General features: G+C 36.9%; 3 protein-coding genes across 3 annotated transcripts in view; 1 reads left to right on the forward strand and 2 right to left on the reverse strand.

Moving 5' to 3' along the window:
• Window positions 1–4,261, reverse strand: part of LOC6047618 (C-1-tetrahydrofolate synthase, cytoplasmic) — a 44,973-nt gene extending 40,712 nt beyond the window's left edge. The window contains exons 1-2 of the mRNA XM_038262250.1: window positions 4,235–4,261; window positions 2,593–2,972 (exon numbers count right to left, since the gene is read on the reverse strand). Of these exons, the coding sequence (XP_038118178.1) occupies window positions 2,624–2,944 (321 nt within the window). The 5' untranslated portion in view covers window positions 2,945–2,972; window positions 4,235–4,261 and the 3' untranslated portion in view covers window positions 2,593–2,623. Of the gene's footprint in view, window positions 2,973–4,234 lie in introns of the transcript that reaches the window.
• On the reverse strand, window positions 1,506–2,619 carry LOC119769520 (probable methyltransferase-like protein 15 homolog). Its single transcript, XM_038262346.1, has one exon. The coding sequence runs from the start codon at window positions 2,617–2,619 to the stop codon at window positions 1,555–1,557; it is 1,065 nt and encodes a 354-aa protein (XP_038118274.1). The 3' UTR covers window positions 1,506–1,554.
• A 4,278-nt stretch (window positions 4,262–8,539) lies between the features above and the next one.
• LOC119765516 lies at window positions 8,540–20,608 on the forward strand. The gene is made up of 8 exons (XM_038249517.1): window positions 8,540–9,777; window positions 13,816–13,910; window positions 15,293–15,511; window positions 15,598–15,660; window positions 15,750–15,923; window positions 16,111–16,313; window positions 17,925–17,982; window positions 18,855–20,608. Exons 2-8 carry the CDS (start codon window positions 13,823–13,825, stop codon window positions 19,145–19,147), a joined length of 1,098 nt encoding a protein of 365 aa, XP_038105445.1. The 5' UTR covers window positions 8,540–9,777; window positions 13,816–13,822; the 3' UTR covers window positions 19,148–20,608.
• Window positions 20,609–21,238: the final 630 nt, after the last annotated feature.

Below are 21,238 nucleotides of genomic sequence, written 5' to 3' on the forward strand. Positions count from 1 at the left end.
CAAATAAATAAAAAATAGTTTTAAAATAATAAAAACCACTTGTTGAAGCAACCTTTCTGGTTGAATTCGAATTTAATTTGAACTCAACCTAGACAAAAAAAGAAAACCAGAAAGAAAATAAGAAGAAGAAGCAGCTGTCAAAACTAACCCGTCCCTTCCGCTTCAATTCCGTTTGAATTCCGCTTGAACCGATTTGCGGCGAAAACTCAAACGGAACCGGTTGTTGCGTTTGAAACGGAATGCGGTTTAGAATCTAAAACGAACACTGTTTAGAATTCGAATCGAACTTTTTTCGCTCAAGCGGAATTCTAAACGGAATTCAAACGGAACGCGCTGAGTGGGTAGTCTTGTCGTACATTACAACTAGAAAAAGATCCACTCAGTCGCCAGCCAGCGTGTTGCCATCTCGCGTGCTTGGAAGTTTTTGACAGATGGAGGTGGAGGAATCCTCCGAGGAGGAAGATTTTCGTCCCGTCCGCGGGAATCGGAAGCGGAAGAAGTCCAGCGAGGTCACTGGAATCGGCATCGAAGGAGAAAAAGTTGAGAAGACCCTGCTCAACAACAACAAGTTCAGCCCGCTAGCGTATAACAAAAACAACAACAATGCCAGCCCAGCAGGAGGAGGGGACGCCCCGGCGGTTCCACCATCCGGCCAGTCGGCAGGTAAACAAAAGCAACCACCTTTGGTGGTGAAGAACACCACGGATTTTTACAAGCTCGTGGCGATAGTGGAAAGTTGTAAATTAGGTTTCAAACCGATTTACAAACTAACCCGATTTGGAACCAAGGTGACCTGCTTCTCTGTCAAAGATATTGACAAGTTGCAAGAGCTACTCAAGAAGAAGAAAGGTGAATTCTACACCCACGATCGGCGAACGAAATCATCGGGTGGTTCTTCGTGGTTTTTCTGATGAACTGAAACCGGACGAGGTCAAGTACCTTCTGAAGAGGGATCTCAAGCTGGACGCGCTGGAGGTGCATATCATCAAGCGGAAGGAAAAGTCCACCGTGGACGAAACTCCGTACATTGTGGTCTTCCCCAAGGGATACACCAATCTGAAGAAGCTCTCTGCAATGCAAGTTGTGGCAAGCACTATCATCCGGTGGGAGGCCTACCGGAACAAGCGGCCGAACGTGACCCAGTGCAGGAACTGCTTGCAGCTGGGTCATGGAACCAGGAACTGTCACCTGAAAGGCAGGTGCAACAACTGTGGGGGTCCCCACAAGACGGACGAGTGCAAAGTCCAAGAAGCCGAGCCGAAGCGGTGTGCCAACTGCTCTGGAGCCCACGAAGCCACGGACCGCAGCTGCTCTAAGCTTGCGGACTTCATCCGGAGGCGCCAGCAGGCGTCGAAACCGAAACCGCCGGCAAGGAAGGCGGAGAAGCAGACTCCAGCAGTCCCGGCGTTTACGCCGGCGGAGTAAAAAGTGACCCCGTTCGTTTGACAACAGTTGGTGTCAAACCATCGGGATTTCGATTATAAGAAAAAGTCAGCCCAATTATTTTTTTAAATATGTTTATTCTCACATTACCTCAAACTACTCCCCCACCCATCACTCCACCCTCACAACGGCCCTCAACTTGGCCGACCTGCTGCGTGGATTTTCCTCCACTTCCGCATCGCTTGGCACCACCACGTGCTTCGTCATCTGGTGCCAGTTGGGCTTCAGCGCCGCATCCATCACCGTCTGGTCGTGGCAAATTGTATGGCTGCAGTATTTCAGTGGCAACTTGTTGGCCATATCGTTCGCCACGTTTCCCATGACGTGCCGCTTCACGATCGTGTCCTCCAGCGAGTGGAACGTGATGGTGATCATTTTGCCGCCGATTTTCAGGTAGTGCTGCGCGAGGATCATACCGTAGTTGATTTCGTTCAGTTCGTTGTTCACGAAGATGCGCAGCGCTTGGAAGGTTTTCGTCGCCGGATGGCTAGGCCGCTGGAGTTTGTCCAGCCGGAACTCGCTGGCACAACAGGTCTGGACGAGTTCCGCTAGTTCTTTGGTGGTTTCGATCTTTTTGATCGAGTGACGTGCCTCCACGATAGCGCGTGCGATTCGCTTGGCGAACTTTTCCTCTCCGTAAACTTTGAGGATTCTAGCGAGATCCATCTCGTCGATTCTGGCCAGAACGTCGGCGGCTGACGGTGCGTCCGGGCAACGATCCTTATCCATTCGCATATCCAGCGGGCCGTTTTTGCTGATTGAGAAGCCGCGCTCGCCTTCGTCAAACTGCATCGACGAGCAGCCAAAGTCGAAGATCATCCCATCGATGGATCGCTGGTTCACGTTCAGCTCCTTCAATTTAGCGGGAAGTTCGGAAAATCGCCCCAAAACCGGATAAATCTGCCCTGGATACCGCTTGGCCATCTCCTGCGCCAGTTCGTGCGCCACCGGATCACGATCGAGCGTAATGATCTTCGCATTAGGAGCCGCTTTCAAAATCTGCTTCGTGTGCCCACCGGCACCGAACGTCATATCGATAAACAGTTCGCTATCTTGCGGTTTCAAGAACTTGATCGCCTCCGCCGCCATAACCGGCACGTGCCGAACCGCCTCCGTGCTCATCCATCGCCTCCCTCTTAAACCTAACCTACAAACTAATCCCCCAACCACGGTCATCATTCTACTTCTCGAACCCGCCCTCCTTGTTCAGATACTCCAAGAACTCGGACGACAGCACCTCGCGGCACTGCTCCCCGGACAGTCCCGTCGCGGTCGAGTTCAACGAACGCGGGTGCGCTTTCAAGTGCACGTCGTTGACGATGTTCTCCAGCGATTGGTGCTGCCGCACGAGTCGTTCGTCCTTTACGGCGATAATGTTGGTGCCACCGAGGACTGCCTTCAGTTGGTCACGCAGGTACTGGCCAAGGTCGCGGCCGATTTTGCTCTGATCTACCGGCCAACGTTCAAGAAGCTTCAGGAAGCGGTTGTAGTGCTGCGACATGATATGCGCCGGACGAGTAAGGGGTGAGCTGAAGAAGGGAAGGGTTTCAATAAGGTTGTTGAAATCATGAGAATATAGGACTAAGTAAAACAAATAATCTAGCCTTTTGGAGGACAATGAACAAAAAACATCTGCTTGTAGGAAAAATATACACCCTTTTCTTAGCCCAATGAGCGGTCGCATCTGAACTAGACTTTTACTGAAAGCTATTGTATTCCTTTCAAAAGCATTTAAAAAAAATCCTAAATGTATTCTAATCTGGCTAGAATACAGCAATAGCACCACCTCGAGTGAGTACGCGAATGTATGCCATTTACGGGCCAAATAGATCAAATTTTATGCACTTTTGATTGTAATTGATAATTGCGAGACCATTTCTTATCATTTTGTTGGCACACACACACCCACACGCAAGATGAGAGCTTAACTGCATAACGAAAGTCACAATCAATATCTTTTGACTTGCGCTAACGTTTTCAAAGCATTTTAGATAGAAAATAGCTTCCAACTACCGGCAACATGTTCTTTTGAGCATTAGTTAGTCACTCACTTGAAAAATAATCTCGAAACATGTGCATAATTAGCAAGCACCATCAAAAAACAAACGCCCCAAGTCTTTTAACGTTTCAATTTTGACTACCCATTCCAATCGAAGGTTGAAGAAAACCGAGCGAGATGCGAAGGCAAATAAAGAACAAAGGGTGGCCACCGCGCGCCTGTTGGAGTGAGCCAGTGATGCCAGGAAATTTTCTCTATAAATGCTGCTTTCGTGAGTGTTCGCTAAAATTTCATCAATTTTGGGAGCACTAAGCAGACCCAAAAGAGCGCTGGAGGAAAAAAAACTAAGCTGAAAATAGGAAAATGGGCGTGGATTTTTTTTAAACTGCTCGTAAATGGAATAGCATAACTTTTAATAAAATAGAAAATAAACAAAAATGTTCACAAAAAGTTGCTCTACTCGTTGGTGTACTTGGTTTTAGTAAATTTCAAGAAACACGCCAGATTATCCAGCTTTATTCAAACACGACCACTTATTAGACTTAAAATATTTTTTCCCCTAATTTAAATTATAAAAAAGCTTATTGAGTTAGCAATACTTTAGACGAATATTTTAATAAAGCCTCATAAACAATAATTGAAATTCTTTTGTATTTTATTCCAGAAGCTGATTGAGCAAAATGATTGTGTAACATTGGGAAACAAAAAAAAATACAATGCGATTTAGGTCATAAACAATGTAGCAAGCTTGAATCCTCAAATAACATAAATGGTAATAAATGCATTACTAACAATTTACAAGTATACTTACGTGAAGCCCACAATTTACAATTTATCAGCTAGAAACTTCGAATAAATCACACCGGACACATTTTCCACCCACAAATCGGGTGTTTTGTTTTTGTACTTTTGACGTTTCGCAGCACGCATGTTTTTGTTCAGCACCGTTTACATTTGTCACCGTGAGGGGCAAAAAAGAGAGAAACAATTTTCAACAGAGAGCAGAGAAACGTGAGTGGCATGCGGACTCTCATCAAACTTGAGCTTGAAGCGCGCGTAGCGCAATGCTTGACCACGTGTTCACTTGTCGCGTTTTTTTTTTTTGTACTTTTATTTGTCTGCGATTTCCTGTTGGTTAGACTTTTAATTAGGGCAATTAAGGCTGATACCAATTTTATTTAATGTTTTTGGTTCCTTAAAATAGGCCCGACAAATTTGGGGGCAATTTTTTATCTTCAAAAACCTTCCAAATGGAAATTTAAGTGCAATCAGCTGAAATCAGTTTAAAATGCAATCCCCTGCGTTTTGAATCATTTCTGGAGTTTTTTTTAAAAGGACCAATAAACCAATTTTCCAGTTTTTGCTTTTTGGGTGTTTTTAGAACCGCCTTAAGTCAGGGGTAAAAAGCAAAAACTGAAAATTTGGTTTATTGGTCCTTTTCAAAAAAAGCATGTTAGGGTTGATTTTAAAATCTTTAGAATTTTAGAAGCAGTTTTTGCTTTTTGACATAGGACTATGTCTCTACTTACTATATTGGGGGGCCAGTTCAGAAATTCGATCCAAACCGTCACAAGCGTGCGATAAAAAATGACATATTTCAAACGCTTATATCTTTTCCCCCAATCTATTAATCCAGAAGATTCAATCACCAGTCGAAAGGGGAAGACTTAAGCTATCGTTTTACTACATAATAACTTTGACTAAACAAAATTAAAGCGCTTAAAACATGCAATCGAAATGAGTCATTTTTCAGTTCAAATCGGGCTGTTGACCAATCAGAGCGAGCGTATGCATTCGAGGCCGCGCCCCTTTTGTGCTGTTCTCCGGCTCTGCGGCTATTTAAGCAGAAAATTTCGCAAAAGCAAGTCACATTGGAACGAGCTCTCGAACTGTGCACATCGGGCCGGCGCGGAGGACAAAGCAGCAGCAGCTAACAGAAGAAGAGGACCAGCAACAGAAGGAAGAACTACCAGCAGCAGAAGGAGGAAATGTCGTACGAAGCCGCACCAAGCGGACCGGTGGATGTCGCCATGATGTTGCGGTTCTCATGAAAAATGGCCATCTTGACAGTGGTGGCCAAAACCTGGAGTGGCCGGTGTTCGTAAAGCAGGTTCCCCCGGGGCCCGAGGGGACATTTACCGAAACATATGAGTTGTGGCAATATGGGTATCAAAATTCATGGTTTTTGATACTGAACATGAAAATGGCCATTTCGACAGTGGTGGTCAAAACGTGGAGTGGCCGGTATTCTTAAAGCAGGTTCCCCGGGGCCCGGGGGACATTTACAGAATCATACGAGTTGTGGCAATATGGGTATCAAAATTCATGGTTTTTGATACTGAACATGAAAATGGCCATTTCAACAGTGGAGTGGCCGGTGCCCTCATGGAAGGTTCCTCTTGGGGGAACATTTTTGACAATTTTGCTGACAAATCTATGAAACAAAAATTAAATAATCTCATTCTAAACTTCAATAGCAATCCAAAAACATCAAAAATCTCATTAACCCTCTAACGCCCATGGTTACTCCAGAGCACCACTTATTTTTGGATTCAAAATTAAATTTCTCTACAACCATTCATTTTTTCAAGCTGCTTCAATCTGCATTAGTTAATATAAAATTTTAACCAATATCCATTAAAATTTCGTTCAATTTGGTTGATCCAGTTACGAGTAATGTGGAAAACGTAAAAAATCTCGATTTTGCACTGGGCGGGAATGGATTAAAATTGCTTGGTCCTATGTCTTTCGGTTATGTCTTTGACATACCATCTTGAACTTTTTCTATCACTCAAAATAAAATTCACGTTGAAGTTACTTGAAAAGCTATGTGGTATTTTTCCACTAAAGTTTTCACGTAACTTCTACGCGATGGCCCTAGTAGAAATGAAATTCGCGAGGCCAGATTATTTCACGTTGATCTTACGTGTTTCACACGTGAAGTTAAATGAATTGATTGATGATTTCTACGTGTTTATTGTAGTAAACTTTATAGTTGTAGATGGTAGTTTAATTTGATTTTTTAACATAGAAATAAGACGGAATCTAGTTTAATTTGCTTGAAAATGGTCATTTATTGAACAAAAAGTTTCTCCGGGACGATCTCACCGTTCGCCATTTAATCAAAATGTTCCCCCACTTTTCCCAGTCGCCGAGCAGGAGGAGGTGCGGCCGTGCGGGCGCAGCTTGCCGATTCCGCTGGTCTGAATGGCCGCACCTGTTTCAAAGCCATTGTCGAAGAGTGCACCCGGGAGCCTTGACTTTCTGGCCAGACGATGGCCTTGCCTTGCCTTGGTGGCGTTCGGAGTTCATGACCAAGAAGTAGCTTGAATGGTTTGGAAGGATCACGGCCACGGCCACAAAATACTCGGCGTAGATGATTGGATCATCAGCTACCTGACCAAACAAGAGTTATATAATCCATACTCGCACTCCTCCGGACTCGGAAAAGGCCCACGACCCGTTGGCCATGTCCGAGATATTTTCGGTGGCATCAAGCACCACCACCAGCCGAGGAAAAAGATGATGATTGCAAAGATCGGCTTCTGCAAGAAAATATCATTATTTATACATACAATTATTCAAAATAATTTAACTTACCGTCTTTTCAATTTTCAATTGAATTTTGCGAGCACAAGCCCGACTGGAGACTTGCACCGTCCGTTGTAAATTTTCATACTAAAATAATCACGTAAAATTTGATCGAATGGCGCATTCGAGTTACGTTGAAGTTACATTTCGAAACACATAAAAGCCACATGGTAAAACCTAGTGGAAAAATACTACAAGGTTTTTCACGTAACTTCAACGTGAAAACATTTGTTTTGCTGGTACACTTTCCCATTATTTTTACGTGTGTCACGTAAAACGGGCCTAACGAGGGGAATATCGGGTTTAAGTGAATGTTCACGTAGCACCTACGTTTGGATTTTTATGAGTGTACAATGTATTTCTTATCGAGAAATTAAATGTGAGAGTGTGTGCAACATGGAGTTAAACTTTCTGTGAAGTTGCTGTGAAGATTACCATGGCACTTTGAAAAGTTTAACTCCATGTTGCACGCACACACCCTCACATTTAATTTCTCGATAGAGGTTTCTACGTGCGCATGTATTGCGTGTACGTACACAAAAAATAAAGCACTCATAAAAATCCAAACGTACACAGAAAAAAAAATGTAAATTTACCGGACACTGAAATCTTGTTTTTAACGTAAACGTGCTCAATGTAAATTTGAAATGCAATGTAAAACGCTAAATTACATTTAAAGAGCCTTCATGTAAAATGAGATCCGATGTTATCGTTGTTTCTCATGTAAATGATGTTTTTGCTTCTGACAAATGATAAATTTTGAATCTTGAAAAGCATGTAAAATTCAAACATACTGTAAATGTGGCTCATGTATAAATAAAAACAATGTAATTTTCAAATCATGAACTATTTGTGAATGACAGGTTGAACCAAAACAAACAGTTCAATTATAATGCGCGGTAAGGAAGCAAAGCGTCTGACAATCAATTTGCATTTTTTTAGTTAATAACTGGTGATTTGATACTGTAATGATGCCTGACAAAATCAAAACAAATCGATTGTTTTAGTGGAAGCAGGAATAAAGTAAAGTTTAGATCAATGCTGAATTGAACTTTAAACGATAAACCGAATCGATTTAAACTTTATTCAGTTAATGTTTATTGCAAGTTTAATTGGTCGATGTTTAGTAACAAGTTTTTTAATAAATCTCCGACATTTTGTAGTGAAATCGTACAATGTAAATTTAGCAAAACAATGCCAAAGAGCTGTTGCGGGTTTGTAAACAAGACGTGTGTTCCTTTCATGCCGGATGTGAAGATCCTCAGCGTAAGCAGGACACATTCTTTGTTTACAAATCCACAATGATCTTTTTGCATTTTTGTTAGAAATCATCTTTAGTGGTAACAAAAACATTGTAAGTGAAATGGCATGGGCTGTTGCACGAAGTAATTTGGCGTTTTCCTCCAGCAATCGTCAAACCATACAAATTCGTTGCCGGGTCTCTTCCGGAAAAGATCCGGCAGCAATTTTTTATTGTTTGGCGTTTGCTGGAAAAGTTGACCGATAATTAGTTGTCATCGGAAAACCATGTTGATGCATTAACCTAGAATTATTCTTCCTTAAAAACATACCTAAAATTGTTCTAATCAACTAGCAAATCAGTGCTGTAAACACTGAAGCCCCATCCGGACGTTATCAGCTGATTTATCCGATGGCATAGATTTAAATGGGAAAGATTGGATGGAATTTTACAGAAAAAAAACCAGCAATGGCAGTCCTTCCCAGGAAGGGCAAGAATTCGAACGTTTCCAGAATAGTCACGCTGAAGGCAAGCCCGAAAGATGGTTCCATACGACGGCGAAAAAGGTGGGCGTTGCTGTTGCAGTTGGACATGCCCGAAGATTTTTCCATGGAACGATTTCTTATGGCATTTCGCAGGATTTCCGCTGCTGGTGACCACCTTTCGACATCGGTAAGTTTGAAAACTATACTTTAAGCATATTTATATATAATAAAACACTAAATCTGGCTACTAAAAACCACTGATTGCACTGAAAATTACCAGACAGACTTAAATATGTTTTCGATCCTTTCGCAACTGTTACTTGCCAATGTTTTTATGCTGAGCAAACCTTAGAAAATTACGTAAACTTTTTATTTCACTCACTCTAGTGGATATGTACATTGAGTATGAGTGAGATGAGCTATTTATGGGCTTGCGTGCTGCATGGGTTAACTTGTACTAAAATGTTCAGTTCATGTCACCCTGAAAATAACTATCAGTTTACACTATCGCTGAACAATTGCATCGCACTGATGTAGACTGGCCAAAGAAGCGTGTAGTATTTAATTTAGTGTTTAAAAAATGTCATGTCGTTAAATAAATTTCGGGTGCCCCAAATATTTTGTTAGCCAGTCTATAACAACACTATATTTCGTTGCAGTTCAACTCTAACTCAAATCAGTACCAACACAAATACACATATACATATAAATATATGAATTATGGAACCAATACACATAAATGCTTTAACTGAATGCAAATTAAAACAATTCGTGAAACCTTACTTTTATTGCTATACATCGAAAAAATACACTTACATTTAAAACACGAGTTCCCCAGATAGACAATGGAAAGCCAAATTATATCCAAGTTCTTTTCCAAAGATACTGTCGTTGAACGTGCATGTAGATGCTTGGAGGAATTTTAAAAAAGTTGAGTTTTAGGCGATTTAATTTAAAAAATATACCGTGTGTATCAATATATTGAGCTAACTTTACGCAGTGATATTTATTTCCAAAAAGTAAGTAAATTCGTCTAAAAGCCAAACAGTTTAAGTGAACCCTCAACTATTTTTTGTACGTAATGAAAATTATAAAAAGACTAAAACAGTAAAAAAAACTCAAGTTTGAGATGTAAAACAAGTTCGTTAAACTTTAGTTAAACTTCTAGAAAATAGTATCTTTGTTGAGGTTATGTGTTACATGTGAGCGTGAATAAAAGAATGCGGTAAAAGAGAAATCCTTCTACTAGCTATAAATTGTACTTTGTGAGTTTATTAGTAACAATAGACAAAGCATTTCAACGACATCTTTCCGGCAGTTGTGTTGCAGTATAATTTGTACGAATTTGTAACTTTGCCTAAGAATATTAATCTGGACTTTTATTTTGAAAAAAGTTCAAATAAACCATGTTTTTAGTTTTTTTTTTTGCTTTTTAAGTGTTTTTGAATAGGGACCATCCACAAACCACGTGGAGACTTTTTTTGGAAATCTCTACCCCCCCCCTCCATTTCTCTCTCTCTCTCTCTCTCTCTCTCTCTCTCTTTCTCTCATCGTGGACAATTTCCATACAAATAAAATCTTTTTTGTATGGAGCGTGGAAAATTGCCAAATCAACCCCTCACCCTCCAAGGTGTCCACGTGGTTTATGGATGGTCCCATACCCCTGATCTAAGGCGGTTTCAAAAACAACCAGAAACCAAAATATGAAAAATTTGGACTATTGAACAGATAAAAAAATCCAGAAGTTATTGTGTGTTAATTTTACGTTCATTCCTCGGTTACGTAGCCAATGATTTTTTTGAAATTTAGTAATTATAATTTCATCCAAATCTGTATCATACATCCCTTTGAAACGATAGGTAAAATTTCTTGTCTAAAACCATTAAAATGATGTCATGTAATTGTCAATTAATTATAAAAGTAAACAGTTTAAAAAAAATGTAAAGTCGATCAAAAACAATCGAGAGTGAGTTATCGCTGAATTACCCACTTTAGCACTTACGTTCTGACAGTTTAGTACAAGTTTGACAGTAGAATACGGTTGCAAGCACCTGTCATCGGTTTTTGTTGTCATAAAAAATTGTGTTGAAAAGTGTAGTTTTTTTAAGACTGTTTGTTAAAGTGTTTAGTGATTTTGTGAAATTTTGATACAACTTTTGCTATATTAGTCGCACGTGTGTAAGTTTCTGTTGTTAGGTTTAAATCTATCCCAGCAATTTTAATAATTCATTCATCGATGCGCTCGTTCACATTCATCACATTGGAAGGATCAAAACATTGATTAGGTTGTTTTGGAATGATTGTTTTTGAATAATATAAAATTGATGTTTCTAAAAAAATTGTTTTGGGTTCACTTTAACAGTTTTAAAAGATGCTTTTGAGTAACGCGTTATTTGTTACTGTAGGGTACAATGGAAGCTGCGACAATAGTTTGTAAAATTTGTAATATGAGCACAAAATCATCTGAAGAGTATTTTAAACATATGACAACACACAAAGGAGGTTCTAAATTTCAGTGTGCAGTGCCGGGTTGTGAATTGAAATTTGGAGCATACAGTTCCTTTGCAAAACATGGAAGAAATAGGCACAAAAAAGTTATAGCAGAAAAGTTTTCGTGTCCTGTCGAAGGGTGTGATTATGACGATTCATTCAAGTTTTTGATGAGACATCTTGACGTGCACTTTAAGTCAAATATTCTTGTTCCATGTGTTTTTAGGTGTAATCGAAAACCTTTCAAAACATACAACAGTTTAAGGCTCCACAATCGTTACTTCCACAGAAATGCTTCTCCGAATAATAATGTCTATAGCCCAGAATCTGAGAACAATGAAGAAATTACTGAAGAAAATACAATTCATGAAAATCTTGCAAATACTGCTAATGATGAGTTGGCATGTTTAGAATACGTCGAGCAAACTACAAACCTCCCTAAATCTACAGTTTTCATGGTTGGAAAATTATTATTAAAACTCATAGCTCAGAAACATACCCAACAAGCTGCATTACGCGATCTGGCATTTATGTTTGGTGAGGTTGCAACTTTAAATGAACAAATGATGCGTGAAAAATGTGAAAAATACGCTGCCAACTACAATCTGAACGATGAAGCTTGTAGAAGTTTAAAATCTTCTATGATGTCAGATGATTTATTTAACAAACTTTTCGACAAAAAAACTGGAATTTTAAGAACAACTTATATGCAAATGAAGTTTTTTAAGGAAAATTTTTTATTTGTGCCAGCTGTGCAAGTTTCGATTGGATCAAATAATTCTCATCAAGAAACATTTTATCACTACGTTTCTGTTTTGGATACGCTCAAAGCTTTTTTACAAGTTAAACCATATTTTGATGCGGTTTTCAAGTCAAAGCGTACATCACCTAAAAATTTTGCAACCGATTATGTAGATGGGGTTAAATACCAACAAAAAAAATCAATGTTTTCTTCAAAAAATGTGGACATATTTTTTTATCAAGATTGCGCCGAAGTTGTGAACCCTTTAGGTAATGCAAAAAAAAAACACAAATTGTTATGTTGTTACATGGTGATTGGAAATCTAGAACCACATTTTCGAGCACTAACAGAAAATGTTTTCTTGGTGCTGTTATGCAAAGAGAAAGACTTCATTCAGTTTGGAGCTCGTAGAGTATTTAGGAATTTAATTGAAGATCTGAAAATTCTTGAATGTGATGGAATTATAGTTGAAGGCCATGATGAACCAATCAAAGGATCGATTTTTACCACCTTAGGTGATAATCTAGGTGCTCACCAGCTGGCCAACATAACAGAAAATTTTTCTACCTCTCCACACTTTTGCTTATACTGCTATACAACATTAGACGAATTTAGGGAGAATCCTTATCAAATTGGTGAAATGAGATCCCCAACGTCTCATAAATTAGATATTGAAATGACTGAAAATTGTAAACAAGCCCACAGAGGAGTGAAAGGAGAATGTATATTTAACGAACTCAAGACATTTCACATGTTTGATAGTGGAGCAGCACCATGTATAGCACATGATATTTTTGAAGGATGGGCTAACTATGATTTATTTTTGATATTCCAAAAGATGATCAAGCTCAAAATGATTAAGAAAAACTACCTCGAAGCAAAAATTAATGCAGTTTGTAAAAAATTAAAATTAAATACAAATATGACGTTAGAATTTACCAGAAAAAGCAAATGTTTTGTTGGGAAAGCTGTTGATATTTGGCACATGATTCAAGTTTTGCCTCTTATAATGATTGGAGTTGAAGTAAATTATTCCCACTCGTTGATTTTAATGCTGATACTTATAAAGCGGATTGTGGATATAACAGTTGCTCCAATTATATCGGAGCACATGATACAACAGTTAACAGAACATCTAATGGAGTACACGAAGCTGCGGACAGAAACTTTTGATGTGAAACTTAGACCAAAGTTCCATTTTACGCTTCACTACCCACATCTGTTTAGGACTTTTGGACCCTTAGTGCGATTTCATACATTGTTTTGTGAAAGAAAACATTCGTACTTCAAAAGAGCGTTACGGAGTACACTTAATTATAAAAACGTGACGAAATTTTGCAGCGACCAACACCAACTTTATCAGGCGTATTTACATTCTGACGAAGATAGATTGCAAAATGGTTTAGTATTGGAAAAAAGCGTTGATAGTTTTATGTTGCTCAATCAGACCGATCAAAATGAACTAAAGAAAAGAAACATGAACAATAACAATATGTATTTTGCTAAATTAGCTAAGTACATGGGAAATGTCTACCATGAAGACGATTTATTATTTTTGAACAATTGTGATGAAGGTGGATTTACTGCAGTAAAAATTAAACTGTTGATCCACGATAAACACAGCAACAACAACTATATCTATGGACATCAAATCTTTGTTAATGATGTGAATGAGCGCGGATTGCTTAAAATAGATACAACTATCAATAACCCTGAAGTAACAATAATTAATTTAGACGACTTTGTTGATGCAACGCCCCTAAAGCCGTTTAAACAAGGCAGTAATGTTTATATTTTTATAACGCATGCAATCCCATCTGTTTAGCTAAAACATGGAGTTATTTAATATCTGCAGTGCGGATAGAAACATCCGTGAGGTAGTTGCAGCAGAGCCAACAATCCTTGGTCTAAAAAAGGCTGGTAAGTAACATTTTTACTTTAAAAAACTTAATTTCAATAAAATTTTCAGTGACTCGACAAAACAAGATTTAGATCTTCAAAAAGCATTGGGAAAATTCAATAAATTTTCTAACAAAGGTTTTATTGTTTAACAATACAGTTTTTCAATGTTTTTATTCTATTTTTTAAAGCATAAATTTGTTTATGTATAACATGTTAAAACACTAAAAAAATGAAAAACACTGATGACAAAAGATAGTTATTTGATGATATACGCTAGGGCCAAAACTATTATAATAAAACATAAATTAAACTTATACGACCCTACCCCGCCTCTAGACGGGCTTCGATATAAAAATTCCCCAATAATCAGTTTTTCAACTAATTTTTGATCTAATAAAACCATTGGAAAAAGAACTCTTAAATTTTAGGCAAATTAAAGATTGGAAGTTTGACTTGTCTCATGTGACTTTATAAATGTTTTTAAAAATGTTTTTTTTTTTTTTTTTTGATAACAGTGTCGTTCTATAATAGGAAATATTAAAAACATGCAATTTTTTTTAAAGTTACTGTAAAAACATGAAAAAACTAGAAAGGCAAAGAGAAATGATAGGAGCTGGTAGAATAAGTGTAATTGTACAAAAAAAACAAACACAAAAAAGATAAAAGTAAATTAAAATACTAAAAATTAAACAAGAAAAACACAAAATTAGACAAAGTTTTTCTTAAAAAAAAGTTGCCCAAACCTTCTGAACAGGGAAAAATAAAAAAGTCGAAAAAAATGTTGGGCAGCAGAGGGTTAAATATGATAAATTTAGATAAAAATCCAAAAAAATAATAGAACAATCATAATCTTGAAGAGCAAAATGTTCTAAGGATAAAAGCTGTTTACACATTTTGTTCAATTTTTATTTTTACCAGAATCAAACTTATTAGCTGTGTATTTACTGAATTGATGAAATCGATTTTTGTTGCATGAATAATTTTACTTCGCTTGTTTGGTATGTCTTTTTATATTCATTTGTATTTTTTGTATGTGTTTATCTTGTTTAGTTTTTGTTTTGCATTTGTAGTTTTAAACCTGTTCTATAAACTTCAATTTTATCATATTTGCTGTTTTTCATAAATTTCCAGTCACTTTTTTCGATTTTTGTTAATACACATTTAAACAAGTGTGACAAAACTTCATACTTATTTTGACGTAAGAAGTGAAGGAATTGAAAAGTCTTTTTTTGCAATGCTTTATGAGATTATGAGATTAAAAATTGGTGAAAAAAAATATTAAGAAAAAAATTTGGGAAGACAAAATCTTTTTTTTTTTAATTTTCAGTCGATATTAAACTAATAATATTTGTAAATTTGCATGAAATGTTAGAAATATGACATAAAATTTGTACTTTCAGCGTTCCAGCTGCTGAAAAAGCCTATTCTTGCATTAGTCATGGAAGCTTCAGGATTCAAGGTATCCAATGATCAAGTATTGAAGTTAATCAAGCATAATATCGTAATGGTGCTAACCTTGAACGAGATCTGGACTGAAGCCGAAGTTGAACATTCTACTTTGGGCTGTGTTCAACAACAACAACAAACGAAAACCGAAGCACAAGTTACTGAACAATCAGGTACATATAATATATATATATATATATATATATATATATTAATTATGCTTTTAAGTAAGACTAAATGTGTATTCTTTTTATCACAGACAATGAAGAATTAGTGGACGTGATTGTTCCAGATGAGGAATTTGACGAAACAGATGAAAATGGTGTGTAGTTTTAAGTCAACTTAAAAAATATTTTTGCCCACCCCGTGTAAATTGTTTGGTTAATCTCTAAACATTATATATATTTCTAGAAAACTTGTCCTTACACAACACATCGGAACCGCAGGCCAAACATACTCCAGCCAAAAACATAAGCATAGAATTACAACACCTTGCCGAAGTGACTCCATCTACATCAAACAAGGAAAGTCAACCTTGTGAACAATTTGGAGATGAAGTTCTGAACGTAACTACAAATGTGAATGGTGCGTAGTTTTCCAAATTGATTAAAGTTTTACTTTTGCCTGGTAATCCAAAACTTATACTATACCTCAATCGGTATCAATTTCTTTCATTGAGCTTTTAACATGTTAAAAAATAGGATTTATTTATTAACTTAAATGCTGCAGGTGCAATAGATAACAGATGTTTTTTGCGTTAATTTATTTTCAGAAAGCGCTCCTTTACTCAACGCCCCGGAACTGAATGACCAAACTTCAGAAAGCATCGACCCAATTGAGCAGTCGCCACTCCTGGGCAATGTTTCTGCTTCAAGCAAACAATCAACGAAAGGGAGTGCAAGCGGGCAACAGCTCGAACAGGAACCATGCACCTCAGGCAAATCACCCAAACGATCCCAGCAACAGGCAGTGAAAGTAAGCACAAAAAGAGTCAGCATCACGATGAAATTTGAAAATTTTGAAATTAATTGGGCCAAGTTAGACGACGCTGTGTACGAACGATTAAAAAACAAAAATGAAAGTAGTGACCAAAGAGTGTCAAAACAGGACAGGATAAAAGTAGTTAACATGACCATTGACCAACTTCGCTTAATTGACACACAAGTTTCTGCATGCGTAATTGAGACAGCGGCGAAAAAAATTTTACAGAAATTTGAATGTTTTCAATCAGCCGACGATGACGGCTGTCAAGACCAAAACCGAGGTTGGTCGACTTTGAAAACATACATGATTAACAGAAACTCGTTTTTGAATCGCCCCCAAGACATCAATAAAACTCCACCCACCTCTCAAAACACGAAACATTTAAGGAACATGCGTTCAGGAACTTTAGCTAGTTACTGGAATGAGAGCAACGCAAGTTGTGATAAAACTACGAAAAGCAAGCTGAAAAGAGATGACATAAACATCCTTACTGAGGATTTTTTAGAGTCGTGCGTCGGATTTATTAGACACATTTTGGATCAAAAAAAACCTTTGGTTGAAATAGTCAACGAATGGCCCGTCGTTCGCCGGCGACAAATTATTGAGTATCATTTCCAGCAAGCTACTGGCGTAAACTTACAAAATCTGTCAGCACACTTCAAGGCTAAACGCCCAAAGATAATTCAATTTTCACAACAAAACCAAAAGTCTAAATTAGATGAAAATAGCAATGACTACCAAATTTTAACGTTTCTATGTAATTATTTAAAAGAAAAACTCGACGATATTTGTGTTAAAAAAGAGGTGAAGAAAATTTACTTACATTTTAAATGTTGGTGAACTGAGGCAAATAGGAACAGGTGTTACATTATTAGAAAAATGATGTTTCGACTACAAACATGAACATAATCAAAGTAACTGAAAATTTCCGATCAAACGCGTTTATAAGAATAACTTTCATTTAAGCAAGAGTAGCGTTTCAACTGACCTGTTTTTTTAATACCTAAAAAGTTACCTAAAACAACTAAAAATACAAATACTATAATTGTATAAAAATTAAGAGTTCTTCTCCAATGTTTTTTTGAAGAAACAAAGTTGGTTGAAAATGAATGTTGTAGAGTTTTTGGACTGTAAACCACCAAGAAACATCTAGATGTAGTGTAGCATTTCAAGCAAAACAACAAAAATAGGTCAATGTCAAAATGTAAACAAAGAGTCTATCTCACTTACGTCAGTTGGTGTTTACATTAAGAATAAGCAGGATAGACTCTGTGTTTACAATTCGACAATGGCCGTATTAAATTGTTTTGCTAGATTTGCTGAATATTTCCACTTCAAAACTAACTCTAAATATACTTGATAGAAAGCACTGTTCCTGTTCACCTGTAGTTTGCGATACCTTAATTATGCATGTAATTTTTAACTTTTATTATCTTTTACATTGGTGATAAAGAGATGAGGGCAGATGAGGGTTACTTGTCGTATTGTTTTGATTTAATACGTTTCTTTTCTCTTTCGACTGTATTGTTTTCTGTATGCATGTCACTATATGTAAACCACATTTTAAATTATTATGTAACTAAAATGCTTTTTACATTACAGCTTGGTACTAAATTAAACGAAATCAGTCTATCTCCAGGCCCAGGATTGATTGCAGTTGGTAAGTTATGTTATAAATTTAGGTCCAGATTTCATACATTATACAAAATTAATTATTTCTTAAAAGATTATTTGAAAAAAAAAATACATTTTATTTAAGTTTTTGTCATAATAGTTGTTACAGTTCCATACAAAAAAAAAAAACAACTGCTAAGCTCAACTCGAGGGGAAGCATGAACTTTCGGGTCTCAGATGCACGGGTTTGTATGGAGAATCAGGGCGGTTTGTCGCACTTGCAAGCTATTCAGATTTAGTTGAATAAATACATAGTACAAACAGCATTACTGCCGTTTTACGCATTATTGTCCCATGTCATTTTTGGTCGATTCTGACTTTTTGTCATTTTTTGGTTGAGTTTGACGTTTTTTTTTTTTCGGGAAACACATAACATTTAGTAAGTACTTTGTTCGGAAAATCCTTAAAAACAACACCAAGTCTGTTTTTCTTATCGTTGAACTTCTACGCATAATTGTCCCACCAAGTATTTTCTTTCACGAAACAATCAGTTTAACGAAGTATTGTATTTTGTTTACCTATTGTATAACAAGAGGATTACAAATAAGAGTGATAAACTGCTAACTGGGATGATTAGGGACTTACGAGATAATTATACGTAAAAACTCAAAAAACGGTCGAAAAATTTCAATCGCGTTTTTCTCAGTTGCACTTTTTTGAACATGGGACAATTATGCGTAGAACAGCAGATTCATTTGGAGAAAAATCATATGGCCCGGTCTAAATATTTTTGTGAAAATACAAGTGCCTGTGAGTTCCCAAAGTTCATGTTTCCCTTCGAGTTGAGCTTGCACAGAAATTTTGTTGGTCGGTGTTGTCTTGAATAATTCGTATCACTAATGTTTGTCCATTTTACAGACCTTGGATCGTCACAGTGTGCATACTATGTTTTCGCGGATAGCGCCCGACTGTCTGAAGGAGCTTCAACAATTTTGATTGCACTTCAGGACTTATTTGGAATCTTGTACATAAATAATTTTATGTATCCAAAGGGAAATTCTAAGTTTCTAGAATTCATTCAGCAGTACTTTTTAAAGATCATTCCGGCATATGGATCTAAATCTAAAGCAACGCGTGTCGGCAAACAACAACGAGTAGTAAATCGCTTAATCAGTGAATTATCTAGTATTAACAACATTGCTGAGCAATGAAGAACATTCGTGATCTTTAGCTTAGAACAAGCACTCGAAATGTAATTTTATGTGCAAATATGATAGTTTAAAATGGTTTGTTACATTATAATATTAACAGTTTAATGCACGATCGAGTTCCTAGTCATAAATCGTAAACAGTATTGTTAATCTATGTTTGAGATGCTCAGATTCTATTTTACATTAATCAATTGTTAAAATTAAATGTGATCGAGATGAATGTAAGATTTCGTTTCCAAAAGAAGCGCACAAATGCTTTTAAAACATCAGCAAAAGCAGTCAGTATGCAAAATGATTTATTTGAATTTAAAAAAGCGTTTAATTTAACTGCGTCGTGAACTGCAGCGATGAGGGACACATGAGGCTAACATAAAAATGATTCTAACCAAGTCAAATTTAAGCAATTTTAATTCTAATGAAACATAGATCACGGACACAAAACGTATGATATGACAGCATCCATCATTGATTCGTTTCAAAGAAGATTAAAATCACTTAAATTGTTTTTTTAGTCATGCTTACTAACATATTTTTCTTTATTTTCATATGCCAATGCCTGCTGTGCTCGAGAATTTCTCAAATGGACCAAATGATCTGTGAATCAAGCTGAATGATTTCGTCAATAATGCTGTTTATGCTGCGACCGAATGCTGTTTATGCTGCGACATAATTTTGTTTAATGCTGACCATGTATAGCTGTTTACGAAGACCATCATCAAATCAACAGTTTAGTTTATAAGTGAAGATTAAAAAATATAGGCTATAGGAATTATCATGTAGGTTTAAATCGGTATCATTCAAAAAAGTACAATCATAGTTCATGATCATTCATAAATTGTCATTCATTTATTTCATGCAGCATATTTGTAATTACTATACCTCAGACGATAAATCTAGTTTAATAATGAATGAACATTATGCAATATAAAAATTACCGAATTGACAAAATAAGCGAGTTTTGTAATGTAAAGAAAGATGTACAACAATATCAAAGATAATAAGATAATTCCTGTGGATTTCAAATCAGATGAAAAGTCATTCGTAAAGGTTCCTAATTTGCATGCTTTGCTTTTGGAGTTAACAATGCCTAAAAAGTGTCATCAGTGTGAGAGTTGTTTAACATTTACGTGAAATGTTTAAATTTATATAGAAATGGAATGGAACGTCGAGGCAAAGTACCCGATTTTGGTATTTTATTTAATTATTTGCATTTAAGGGCCACTTAACTCAAGAGTCATTCGGGTCCGATACCGATTTTGGTATAAAAACAGTAAAAAATACTGATGACATTTGAAGGATGCATAGTTCCAGCGAATGCAATGCATTTTAAGAACGGCATAAACTTTTGATTTTACATCAGATTTGAAATTCACAGGGTATATATTTTTTTCAATTATTGGTAAATTTACGTATATTTCATCGGAAATTTACATGTTTTTGAGACACTTTTTGTTCTATAAGTTTACGTCGGATGGCATTGAAATTTCCAATGAATTTGATGTAAATTCGCATCATTAATGACGTGCACTTTTGGTACATCATAAATGATGTAAATTTACCGGATTTTTTTTTTCTGTGTAGGTGCTACGTGAACATTCACTTAAACCCGATATTCCCCTCGTTAGGCCCGTTTTACGTGACACACGTAAAAATAATGGGAAAGTGTACCAGCAAAACAAATGTTTTCACGTTGAAGTTACGTGAAAAACCTTGTAGTATTTTTCCACTAGGTTTTACCATGTGGCTTTTATGTGTTTCGAAATGTAACTTCAACGTAACTCGAATGCGCCATTCGATCAAATTTTTACGTGATTATTTTAGTATGAAAATTTACAACGGACGGTGCAAGTCTCCAGTCGGGCTTGTGCTCGCAAAATTCAATTGAAAATTGAAAAGACGGTAAGTTAAATTATTTTGAATAATTGTATGTATAAATAATGATATTTTCTTGCAGAAGCCGATCTTTGCAATCATCATCTTTTTCCTCGGCTGGTGGTGGTGCTTGATGCCACCGAAAATATCTCGGACATGGCCAACGGGTCGTGGGCCTTTTCCGAGTCCGGAGGAGTGCGAGTATGGATTATATAACTC

This window comes from Culex quinquefasciatus, chromosome 1 (genome assembly GCF_015732765.1).
Source record: "Culex quinquefasciatus strain JHB chromosome 1, VPISU_Cqui_1.0_pri_paternal, whole genome shotgun sequence".
Taxonomy (NCBI): domain Eukaryota; kingdom Metazoa; phylum Arthropoda; class Insecta; order Diptera; family Culicidae; genus Culex; species Culex quinquefasciatus.

What these genes read in the sequence shown, in the direction of transcription:
- LOC119769520 (XM_038262346.1), bottom strand. Translation starts at nt 2,619, where the DNA reads ATGACCGTGGTTGGGGGATTAGTTTGTAGGTTAGGTTTAAGAGGGAGG.
- LOC119765516 (XM_038249517.1), top strand. Translation starts at nt 13,823, where the DNA reads ATGGAGTTATTTAATATCTGCAGTGCGGATAGAAACATCCGTGAGGTA. An exon ending in ACAAGTTACTGAACAATCAG is followed by an intron (nt 15,512 to 15,597) that starts GTACATATAATA and finishes TTTTTATCACAG; the next exon opens with ACAATGAAGAATTAGTGGAC. An exon ending in CCCAGCAACAGGCAGTGAAA is followed by an intron (nt 16,314 to 17,924) that starts GTAAGCACAAAA and finishes TTTACATTACAG; the next exon opens with CTTGGTACTAAATTAAACGA.